The sequence below is a fragment of the Pangasianodon hypophthalmus genome, chromosome 22 (genome assembly GCF_027358585.1).
Source record: "Pangasianodon hypophthalmus isolate fPanHyp1 chromosome 22, fPanHyp1.pri, whole genome shotgun sequence".
Taxonomy (NCBI): Eukaryota; Metazoa; Chordata; class Actinopteri; order Siluriformes; family Pangasiidae; genus Pangasianodon; species Pangasianodon hypophthalmus.
In genome coordinates this window covers 6,737,196-6,749,707 of record NC_069731.1, presented here as the reverse complement: position 1 = coordinate 6,749,707, position 12,512 = coordinate 6,737,196, and the positions used below count along the sequence as shown (strand labels likewise).

Below are 12,512 nucleotides of genomic sequence, written 5' to 3'. Positions count from 1 at the left end.
GTGTATTGTAACATAATTTATCACAATGTAAATATTATCTCGTCATATTTCCCAGCCATACTACTGACCCTATCATGTCTTGCAGGCACAGAATATATATACATGCCCACCATTAGCTGTAGTGTTTGTACTGTATTTAACAGGAGGCACAGCAAAAGAGGTAGACTGGTGGTGAAATGGTGTGATGTATGATGGGTCTTTTGCCTGCTGATTTGGCTCCGAGAGTTCCTGTGGCACGCTGCTAGCCTCGGACTTGTTTCTTCAGAGCACGTCTCAGCAACCTCGTGCATTGTGTGAGAATGTTGCACTGCGAATCATCCCAGCTCCCGTTTCTTTCACCATGAAGAGCATCAGTCAGCGCCTGCTTAGAAATCCACAGAGAAAAGATGCTGGGATCAGAAACATGTGCCCAAACTTAAAAGGGTGGGTCAGGAAGCGTAAAACTATCATTTCGTTCCCAGCGTGCGTGGCATGTTTCAGGTTCTTCATCACACAGACACAGGGGCTCCTGAAGGCATTGTGCCTGCTGACATCTCATTAATCATATCTCTGCTTGTAGCTGATCAGTTACACACAAGCCAGCATCTCTTCATTTTTTTCTTACACATGGAGTAGTCTCTTAGTAACAACTCGATATTTATTGACAGAAACCACGTGCATATATCTATACCCATACCCAAGGGTCTAGTAACACATAAAAGCCCAATATCACCTCTTAAGAGCAAATAATAGCCTCTACAGCAGTTTCTCAAAAGCAGCTTTGTGTACGATATGAGGATACTTCGCTGAAAGACGGGAAAAAGAAGCCAGACATGGTGAATACAGAGTGTGACGCGAGATAGAGACGGAGATAATATTAACAAGTAAGCCTAGCTGGGAGAGGTAGGTGGAGTAAGCAAGAAAGAGCAGAGCTTTTTCACGTTGTCAACCATGTCGCTTCATGTTGTATCAGGTTTTAAAACATTCACTCGCTAACCGTGCTTAAGTTTCCTCCTAGAAAGGTGGATTGCTAAGAGCTCTTTTCAGAGCTAAAGTTTGGGTTTCTGGATAGTAAGATGTCACTGATTAGCTCTATGACTAACAAAACGGTGCCACTGCTTTGATGCGGACACAGTAAAAGTGGTTGCTTTTGAATAACCATGAGTTGATTTGTGTGGAGGCCTGGGAAAACCCAGCGGCTGTGACTGAAGTCTGGCAAACAGCTAAAATGATGTTTTTAATCCTGAAGATTCATTTTTATTCTTCCTGCAAACATCATGTCGGGTAAATAAGGAGCCAGATTAACAAACATGGTGGTAAAAAACATTCTGCCTAAAGATGTCTAAATCCTTGCTAGCGAAGTATGATTTCCCGTCACAGCGAATGTCAGGCTTTGATCAAGTTGTCGGATAGATGTGTGCCATAGCAAAACAAACATTAGTCTAATCAAGTCGGTCTGTAACCATATATCGGCTGTCAAAATGTCTGATACGCCTGTGCTGCAGCCAGAGTGGAATCTTCAAATGCAATTTTCTCCCTTTTCACTTTGGGGGGGGTGACCAGCCTTGCTAGAACGTTACTTGTGGTTGAGATCTATCAAAAAAAAAAAAAGAGGCCCACATTTCCGTTCGGAAATGGAATGCATTCAGTGATAATCTATTCATGATATGTACTGAGGATAGCCTTTCAAGCTTATCTCACAGAATGGCTAGAGACTGGAAGATGCTTTAGTACGAGACATTTCAGCTTAACTAATTCTTTTGGTGAATACTATGGCAGATCTGTAGTTCTGTGGTATCATAGATGGTCTTACATGGACTCGAGATGTGTTTATCCGCTTTCTTGTACTTGTTCAATAAATACTTTGTCCAGGAAAGATGAATCACATTGACCCTCCTATAAGTATCCACAAGAGTGGACAAATCAGTATCCTGGACACCCAGGACAACAATATTTTGTGTCTGGACTGTTTGTTTTTTACTCGTAGTTGTAAAAAAAAAAAAAAAAAAACAGCCATGCCAGTTGCCTATACTGTCCAGTGTGAAGCTAATCTTTGAACACTGACAAAACTGACCATTTTTGAGCAGGACTATAAAGTCTACTGAAGTTATCCAATCATTTCTTGAATGTTCCCAACACATTCCCAAGTTCCCCTGAGCTATAGTTAATCACACTGTTTGTAGAATGCAGATTGATTTTTCTCATAGCGTCATTTTCAAATCAGTTCTCCCTGTACGTAACGCAAACAGGATGTCGTTGGTCGTTTGCATCTTGGCCACATTAAGTGACGAAAACTACCGGAGTTACTGGCGACAGCTAGAAGTCTGGCTGACAAGACTAATGATAGACTACGACAAATAAGATCATAGCTCTGTTATTACCAGAATGAAATGGAGGTGTTTATCCCTTTTATTTGTGTCAAAAACATTGACCATATGCTTATAATTTGTACTGTCTACATTCTGAGGACTTCAGACAATATATTTACATGGAAATAAAAAAGAGTTCTCTAGTCCTGGGTTATGTCATGCCGATGTGGAGTTTGTGCAGACGACAGAAGTGTGTCGAATGTAGATTCTGTCAGACACGCAGCCTCGCTCGTGTAATATTTTATGTTACCTTTTAAGGCTAAACTCCTCCACCCAGATGCTGCTTTTTGTTCGATTGGAGCCCCTGGAGTTACTCTGTCATTCTGTCAAAAGCCTTGGCAAGCTTTTCTCTATTCAGGTCTCTAGAGCTTTACATTCAAAGATTGTATTAAGATATGTAACTGATATTCTTCTTTTTTTTTTATACCATTTTGGGTTTTCTTGCATTTGTTGTTGGGAAGCCAGGATTAAGGTCTTGAGTGAAGAACACTAGATAAAAGCCAGATCTGTTTGGCTTTCTCTATCAACATTTTCCCATTCACAAGTCTCCAGAAGCTAGGTGTGAAATCTGTGGATGGGACGCCAGTCTATCGCAGGGCACCATGTGTACAAACACACAATTTGTAAACTCTTTCACACCTAAGGGCAATTTAGAGTATGGATGCATCAATACCTTCATTTAATGCTGTAGCTATTAATGTATGTTGAGGAAGTGAATGAATTTATTACATTAATTTAATTTCAATCTGCTAAACCATTAACATATTTTTTTAAAACATAGCATTATGCTGCCACCACCATGTTTTACTGGAGGGATGAAATGATGAGCAGTGCCTGGTTTTCTGCAGGTGTAATGCTTGACATTACAAGAGTTCAAGCTTGGGTTCAGAGGACATGCATTGCCAGATGTGGGGCTTTATACAGACAGAAATGTGCCTTTCCAAATGATATCCATTCAGCTGAATTTATCACATCACATGTAGACTTGTACCTGTACTTGTAAAAAATGGTACCAGAAGGAATGAGGAAAACCCACAGGAAACCCATGCGGGCTGGAGCTGCGAGGCAGCAATGTTATCTACTGCACCACTCTCCTGCCCTCCAAGGAGAGTGCAGGGGAACTTCAAGAACAATAATTTAGGAGATGGAACTGGTAGAGATGGATGAGAGAGTAAGAGGCTGAGAGTGTCTCTCAGAGATCTGTTTCTTTCTCTTTCTTAATTCCTGGGTGTTTTTCCAGACTTGGAGCAGCGAGTTCCATTTTTGATGTTTGGTGGGACAACACAGAATTAAGTAGCTGTTAGGGTGGGTGTGTGTGTGTGTGTGTGTGTGTGTCTGGTCCTGCAGAATATTTCTGGGGCTCGGTCAGCAGCTTGTGTTGGCCATACGTGCTCCTCCACAAAACGAAACCTGCCTCTCAGATCTCCTTCTATGGCTTCTTGGGTTCCTACTGCAGTCTCCAAAGAGTGTGTGTGTGTGTGTGTGTACGTACGTGTACGGCTCGGTAAGGTAATAAAATCCAGACACTTGATTCCTGAACCTCTGACTCCTTTTCAATGCTGAAAAATAAAGCTCAGCGAGCACAGACAGCAACATGTTCACAAACACACATCTATTCCATTACCCTTCTGCTGCGGACGATAGCAAAGCCAGCCAGGAATGTTCACGACTCTGTAACCAAAAAAGCATTAAGCACTTTATATGACTTCATCATCTGGTTATTATGTGTAATCTGAGTCTGACTAAGGGCATTAACCTCATCTTTATTGTTCCCTAGTACAAATCGTATTTCACAATGGAGCTTGCTTTTATCTAATGCGCATATGAGCTGCTTTTACAGTGAAAAGCTTTTAACAAAATACAGTGATGGAGACGGAGTGTCAAAAAGGCTCTACTTTGTCTGACATTGCAACAAGCCTTATTTTAGCCTATTTTTAAAAAAATAAACAAGAAGCCTAAATGATTAGGGATGTAGCAATACAGTGTATTGTATTGTTTGAAACAAGACCCATCCAATACGTCTAGGTATCGAACAATATCTGTATTTTTTGGATTCTTTTCTATATTTCTCTATGCCAGTTCCCACCTACCAGCCGGCTTCCCCTGTCACCAACCGTGGAGGGTGATGGCTAACACATGCTTCCTCCAAGGCACATCATTCCAGCCAACCACATCTTTTCAGACTGCTGTTCATACTGCATCACAAGGCAGCATAACACCCACTAAGGCCCCATTCACACCTGACAGTAACGCGCGTCCTGTGTGATCAGATCACACGTGGACAGCCAAGACGCGTAGCCGTTCGCACCTGGCATTATGAACGCGTCTCCATTTACCACTTTGCTGATCGGATTTCATAAATCGTTTCTGCTGGGGAAAGCCTGTCATGCACATTTATTATTATGTATCTTTACAGGCTGTTTCAAACGTTTTAATCATATGCTCTGCAAACGAAACTTGTTAATGAATGAGAAATGAGACAGTGAATGAATCAATGTGAAGCAGCTGCTTTCATGTCTGCAGTTATAGCATCACCTTTATCCATTAGCCTGGTGGCAGAGAGCTCTACCATTCAGTGAGATTTCCAAACAGTCTCACAGTGATTACATGTTTTCAGGCTAAGTCTATGATGCAGTTGGTTAGTTGGTCCTTTGTTGCTGTCCAGGACGCATCAAGACACATTCGGGTTCACACTACAAATGTGAGGTGGACATATGCATCCCAGCCCACCTCCGAATGTGGTTTTAGTGATCAGATCAGGAAGTGTCTTCGAGACGCATTTGACCCCGTTGTGAGCCGATCACCCAGGACACGTTAATGCAAGGTGTGGACGGGGCCTAAGGAAAGCGCTGTCGGCCCTCTTCCACATACATGAGCTCACAGTTGACCATGATTGACTAGTATCACTATGCTTGACAGAGAGCACGGCCAATTTTGATCCCTTGTTAGCGTGTTTGTTGAAAAAACAAATAGCCTAGAAACTAAATCTGCTTGTCCCAGGCTACTGATTTATCTACTCATGCATGAAAACTGTTTTGTTACCAGTCAGAATTGTCATAATTGTCATAAAAATTATTTTCTAGTCAGGGTGCTTGTGGTAGTTCAAGCAGTTTTTCCAATCTTAACATGACAAATTCTACTAATTGTTGGGATTTAGCATTTTTTTTCCCCCAAAGTATTATCTCAGTGCTAAAATAGTTTAATTTAGTACACGAATACTGTAAAAAGGTAACGTAAATAGTTAAAGGTAAAGTTACCAATTTGTCAGAATTTGAGATTTATTATTACATGATATTTAGAGTTAAATATCCACACTGTTCTGCAGTGCCTTATACATTACTATGCTACTCAGACATCCTGCCTGAGGCCCGTGCTGTTAAACATCACCAGAGCAGTCTGTAATTCAGGTGCCGGTGTGTGTTAGTGTGTTTGTGTGTCTCTCAGTGTGTGTTATTAATGTTGACTCTGCAGGTTTGATTATAGACCCGGTCGTGTAGTTTTGCAGCAGTAATGTAAACAGCAATAAAATGTTACGAGCACTTCTTCCCCGACGAGACAACAGTCATGTGTTTTTTGCGTTTAAAAAAAAAATGCAAGTCACTCTGTTGGTGTTGGATAGCACAAAGGTGACGCTTACATAATTGTGTGGGTTTTTTTTTTTTGGTTTGTATGTTTTTGTTTTTTTGTTTTTTTTTTTTTAAAAAAAGGGTTTCATACTTTAGGGGTTGCTGCAAAATTGTCCTGATTAAATTTCTGCTTTTTCCCCCTTATCTAAACATATCTTGACATAGTAGAATAGTTTCCCAGATTGTCATTTGAGGGCATTGAAATTTATTTATTGTGATGGACATTAATCATCTCACGTTCCCGTTCTCCATCTTCCGTCTCCGTATGAGCACTACTTCATTTAGATGGAAGTTAAAAATAACAAATCTTTTCATTACTTGAAGGCTAAGAGTTCATTTTTCCAGCTGGCCTCAGGCGTTCATTTATTTCATTTTCCAAGTGAGTGTAGTCGTGTGTGTGTGTGTGTGTGTGTGTGTGTGTGTGGTTGGAGAACATCTTCCAGCTGGTCCATTCTTCTCTTTTTCCATGCTTTTACTCTCTCACCTCCTCCTCTCATCTCTCTTCTGTTCTGCACCCTCTTCTTCATCTCCGCTTTTCCCTCCAATCTCCTGAGTGTCAGATGTGTATTTTCTTTATGGAACATTAGTGCCTGTTTGTGAATGTTGTACAGAACCCATACTGTGAGAGTACACAGGAAATGTTTGCTTTCACTGTGTTTTTCTGTGTGTGTGTGTGTGTGTGGGTGCACTCTCTGAGATTGGGCATTTCAGATCACATTATACTGGAACTGCATCGCATGTGAGATCTGTAACATGAAAATGTGGTGAAATTATGTTTACAATGGACTCGCACACAGACAAACATACAGGCATGTGTTGAGCTCTTAGTACTGGTTTATACTTTTGTGTATCTTCGCACACATGAGGGCGTCATGCTCAAGCAGTCACGTACACTCACCGACTACTTTATTAGGAACACATGTACACCTGCTCAGCCAATCATGCGGCAGCAGCACAATGCATAAAATCAAGTATTTACAGGTTAAGAGCTTCAGTTAACCTTCACATCAAACATCAGAATGTGGAACAAATGTCATTTCAATGACTTTGACCATGGCATGGTTGTTAGTGGTTGTTGGTAACTCAAATACCAGTCTTTACAACCGTGGTGAGCAGAAAAGCATCTCAGCGTGCACAACACCTTGCACCCTGGGGAGGATGGGCTACAGCAGCACATCAGAGTCTACTCCTGTCAGCCGAAAACAGGAATCTGATGCTACAGTGGGCACAGGCTGAAGGAAAAATGCAGACAAAGATTTCACATCATAACATGAGGTGCGATCAGGCTTAGAATTTAGTGCCAGTGTGGACCCCCCCACACAGACACACACACATTTTTTAAATGTGTGTGTGAGCTCTGCTACAATGCTCATCTAAAAGCCTCCAATAGGAGAACAGCACCGGAATTACATTCACAGGATAGCTACTAAATGATTTTGTTTATACAACTCTATTCTGTACAAGCCTGGATCTCACTGATTGATGACAGAAGCAGAAAATTATATTGGCCAGATTTGAAATTTGGGACACTCCTGCTGTGTGTGGAGTTCAGTGCACTCATCTCATGCCGTTCATTAATCTTTACAAGCTACATACGCATGAACATTGACACGCTTCCTAAACGAGTAGAAAAGGATCTTTTCATTTGCAAAAAGAAGCCGAGACGGAGAAGAGTGTTTGGATTAGCGTGTATGTTTTGATACTTGATTTCTTGGGTGAGGTTTTGTTTGGAAGAAAAACATCTTGTCTGTTTTATCTTTGGTTTGTCTAAGATAAGCTGCTGATGACCAAATAAAATCACACAGTGGCATGGCTGTCTTTGTGTTTATACACTAATAACAAAACACATGCATGGTGTCTAGGCCAGAGGTCATCAACTGGCAGATCGCTGTCCGGATGTGGATGCAACAAAGTATTTCATCAGACCAAACTGTGCACTTGAAAGAATACTGTAGCAGAGCCGAAATAAAAATCTCTCATTTTCTAAACAAGAACCAGCTCAGCTTCTGTTGTAGATCCTCTGTTATGGTTTTATCCAATCATATGCATTTATATAGATTGTTTAGCTGAAGGCAGCTCATCGGACCAGGAAATAGCTACAGGTCTAGACACATTATCTCAGAAAGTGGAGAGTTTTCATAGTCTTTTGTTGTTTTTTTTTGTTTTGTTTTCTTTACTTTCTCTGGTTTGATTAGTGAAGTGAAGGCATGGCTTGTTTGAGGACACAACCTTTAAAGATGAATGAACTTCAAAACTGATGTCTCATCTATTCAGCATCCATGGAGCTGGTCAAAAGTTGGTAATATGAAGTTCTATGATGGAGCAAAATATAACCACTTCAGATTGTCCTATTTATAACCAGAAACTAATCACTAATAGTTAAAAAATGAACGATCACTATTCTTGTCACCATTCAGTCACGTTAGTTGCGTATCCTAAGCAAGGAATTTATGGAACTGAACTTTTACAAAGTTTATTTGTGTAACTCTGGTCTAAGCTAACACCGAAATGCTAGTACAAGACCTTTAGAATTAACATACAGCGTGATTGACAGGCAAATAGAAACGCATCCTTCTCCTGACTGGTCGACTGTTGGTGGTCATTTGTGCATCATGGAAGTGATACCACTGGTTTTCCTCTTAGCAATTATTTTATTAGATTTCAGGATCTGAGGATGCAAACTATTTTATTGTATACTGCTTCACTATGATCTGAATCCTTGTGCACTTACAAATGCAAAGAAAATTGAAAGGATACAACATGCTGCAATTCCCTAACACACTACTTACACCTTGTGGCTCAAGGTTCTGTAAACTCTTATGATTAGGCTTGTGCGATATAATGATTTAATCCTCTCTACGTTGTGTTAGATGATATTCAGTGACGTTTACTCTGATAAAATGATATTTTTATACCTGCCTGTCTTTATGCATTTTGTGTAGTAGCTCTGCATTTAAGTGCAGTAATCACTCAAAAGTACACCAAAAGAGCAGTCTTTTTCTCAACAATAGAATGGGACACAAGCCAATCGACCTATGATGCTGAAAAATGTCAGCCATTTTGTACTCAATTTGTAAAAGGATTATAGCGATAATGTGCTGTTATGATTTTTTTTTTTTTTGCGCTTACTATGCACTACCGCACAATCACCTAAAACTCCACCATCCAATCCGAGTTTTCAGAATTACCAGTGCCAGCAGTTCCTGACTACACAGCTGGTAATATTATTACACCCTCCCATACTCTTCTTAAACCTGAAATGGTGGGAATGCTCATTTGCACTCTTTTATTTTAGTAGATCAGTTCCGGATGATTAAATTGTTTATCGCCATTTTTAAAATGGTAAATGTGCACAAGTAGGGAAAAAGTCACAGTAATCACAAAAGTCTAGTCATGATTATTTGCGACAATTTGATCACATTACACCTTTTCAGAGTAACCCTTCCTAGGCAGCAAGTTTCGTGTAATGTTCTGTGCAGATACTAGAATGAAGAATACTTTTAATTACATTCCTTGTCATGATATCTATGCCTGTCATCACCACTAAAGAAAAGTTCTGGATAAATGAAATCAGACATGCCCTCATTCTGTGAGATTTGTGCTGTTCAACTCAGCTTATAAATTCCAGTCAGTATTCTTGTATATAACAATAAATGTGCAGTAGATCACGCCGTGGAATTGTCTAAGACTTCAGCCCACAGATTGTCTGAATGTTTTTCAGTCTGAGTGATTTGTCACTGCTCATTGTCTGAAGCCGGAGTGTTGACACAGTTAAGATGTTAAAAGGGCTCAGTTCCAAACCTGTGATTAGACAGTATCCACTCTGCATTTAAAACACTACAGCTGTTCACAATCTGCCTGGAGTCAGTTAATTCATAATCCAGAATTAGACATTCGAGACTTATTTCAAAAAATGCTAAATAAACATCTCCTCACGGAAAACCTCACCATATCAACAAATACACACATTCTTTAACCTGTTTGCTTGGAGCAAGTGCAATAATACAATATAAACCTTGTAGCCTGAGCTGCTCTTATAGAAAATTAATCAACAACTTCTGACCAGTCAGAATTGAGAACTTAACAGCACTGATGTATAATAGTAATCATAATAAGGACCAGTCTAACATGGCTCCATGGAATAATACACTCACCAACCAACGGTGCTTATTTAATTGAGTTTGCAGAATTGCTAACAAGCCTCCTTCTTTTTTTTTTTCTCCTTCTCTCTCTGTAGGAGATGTCTCTGGTGGCCCCTGAGTCACCGTCAGAACAGGCCAGAAGAGTCTTTCAGACCTTCGATCCAGAAGGTAAAACAATCCCAAAGGAAGACACACATCATAACAACTTTACTGTTCATTTGTATTCAAGAAGGAAGATTAACACAAAGTTTAAAAACGCAGACTGTCTCTAGAGATCAATTGGAGAAAACATGATATGTGTGTGTGTGTGTGTGAGTGTGTGAGAGAGAGAGAGAAAGAGCATGAAGAAGGCTCTAGATAGCAAAAAAAAAAAGCACCTCTTGGGTTTAGTTGTCTCTCTGCCTGTCAGAGCGACGGAGGAAAACCAACATTCAGACTGTTTATTTTCTTGTTCCAGTATGAATAGACAACCAGCAGACAAAAGAGAGCTCGAGTTTTTTGATAGATTTTGTTATTTTGAATTGTCTTTGTGTTTCCGCGTTATGGCCGGAATGCATTATGTAAAGACCTCATAGCCATTGAGTATCCCAGCCATGATAAAACAATACTGACTATATTTACACACAGCACTCTTCATGGAATGAATGAATGAGCCAGTGACAAAAACATAACAATAATATTAATAAATATATCCCACCACCATTCCCATTTTCTTCCCCAAAGCAGTTCTGGTCCTTCATTATGTCCTTCCACAATGAGTCATTAGGAGGGGACGTCCTCAATGCTCTAAATCCCTGTGTGTTTAAAGAAGATTTTATACTTCTTAAACACTGTTATTGTTATTTTGGCTATAAGTGGTTTTCTTTTATTTTATCCTGTAATGCAACATTTTATCAGTTGTAGCTACCACTTTTTCTTTTCCAATACCGATGCTGAAACCTTGATTATCAGCCAAACAATCTGATATTGTTTTCTTTAACTCGGGTGGGAGGCAGAGATACGTTACTTGGGAGTATGTTACTTTGGGGCAACAGCATTCAATAACGCACTTCACAGTTTTTCACACAAATAAACCCTACATTGTAAATATAATAAAATCAATCCTAACAAAAAAAATAATAACAATAAATAGTCAAGTGTCTTTACATGTAAGTATTTCCACTTCCAAAAATAAATTTATTTTCCAATTTCAATCTTTATCATTTGTTACAGGATCTGATATCCGATATGTTTTCTCCGCTATCCGAGCCAGCATTTTTTGCTGTTATTGGAACAATGACATCCCTACTTAAAACGGTTCAGAAATGTTTCGGTGTTGGACTTTAGTGCAATTCAGTGACTCCAAATCCTGAAATGTATCACCCAGTGTAGAGATCTGCAAATATATTCAAAGCTGTTGGAGTGAAGACAAAGATTGGAGTCTAAGGACATGTTCTTGGAGTACAAGATACAAATCAGTGTTTTTCTTAAATCTCTTTCTTACTATTATATTTTTTTGATATTTGGAAAACAGATATAAGAGCTACACTCGACTAGTCGACTAGTCAACTTTTCCATAGCTAAAGCAAAAACTGATGACTGATGCAGTACACTAAAGGTGAAAACATTCTCAGAAGAAAATAAAAATGTAGACCTGTATACTTTGTAGAATTAGTTTTGTTTGGTCTGAAATATTCAGCTTTCTGTTGAATCTGCCTGCATTTCTTTACTATCTCTCTTACTGTTATTTTACTCGACATGAGCACAGTGGCGACTAGTGATTGTATTAGTCTAATAGAGCCGTAGTTGTTGTTGTTCTTCTTTCGGCTTGCTCCCGTTAGGGGTCGCCACAGCGGATCATTGGTCCACATGTTTCATTTGGCACAGTTTTTATGCCCGATGCCCTTCCTGATGCAACCTTCCCCAATTTTATCTGGGCTTTGGCCTGACGTGAACCAAACCCAGGCCATGGCGGTGAGAGCGCCGTGGCCTAACTACTAGTCCTCCAGGGACCCTAATAGAGCCATATTATATATTTAAATGAGAAAAAAAAGCTTTTATCAGTATAACAAACATTGTCACATAGTAGTTCAAAAGAAGAACTAATTTCTGTTAGTTCTTCTTTTTTAATAATAAAGTCTTATTCTACTTTCATAGCCTAGTTTACTGATGTTAAGCACTCAGTAAAATAGTGATTTTCCCCAGGCAGAATTAGAGTTTGACCCCCCTCTGTAGTCAGTTTGCTTTCCAGGCAACCAAAACATGGGACTGGGTAACACATTAGAGCTTCCACTTGCTCAGTGGGCTAGCTAATGAATTTATAATTTGTCCACCTTCCTGGTTATATGTGCATCATCTCATGTCTTCCTGTACTTGAGATATGCTTGCGAAAAGCAATACATCTAATTAACATGCAC

The 12,512-nt window shown here is 39.7% G+C and overlaps 1 protein-coding gene across 2 annotated transcripts in view; it reads left to right on the top strand.

Moving 5' to 3' along the window:
- Positions 1–12,512, top strand: part of mindy3 (MINDY lysine 48 deubiquitinase 3) — a 53,042-nt gene that overhangs the window by 23,775 nt on the left and 16,755 nt on the right. For both annotated transcript variants that reach the window (XM_026924884.3, XM_026924881.3), the window contains exon 11: positions 10,212–10,284. In XM_026924884.3, the coding sequence (XP_026780685.2) occupies positions 10,212–10,284 (73 nt within the window). The remainder of the gene's footprint in view (positions 1–10,211; positions 10,285–12,512) is intronic.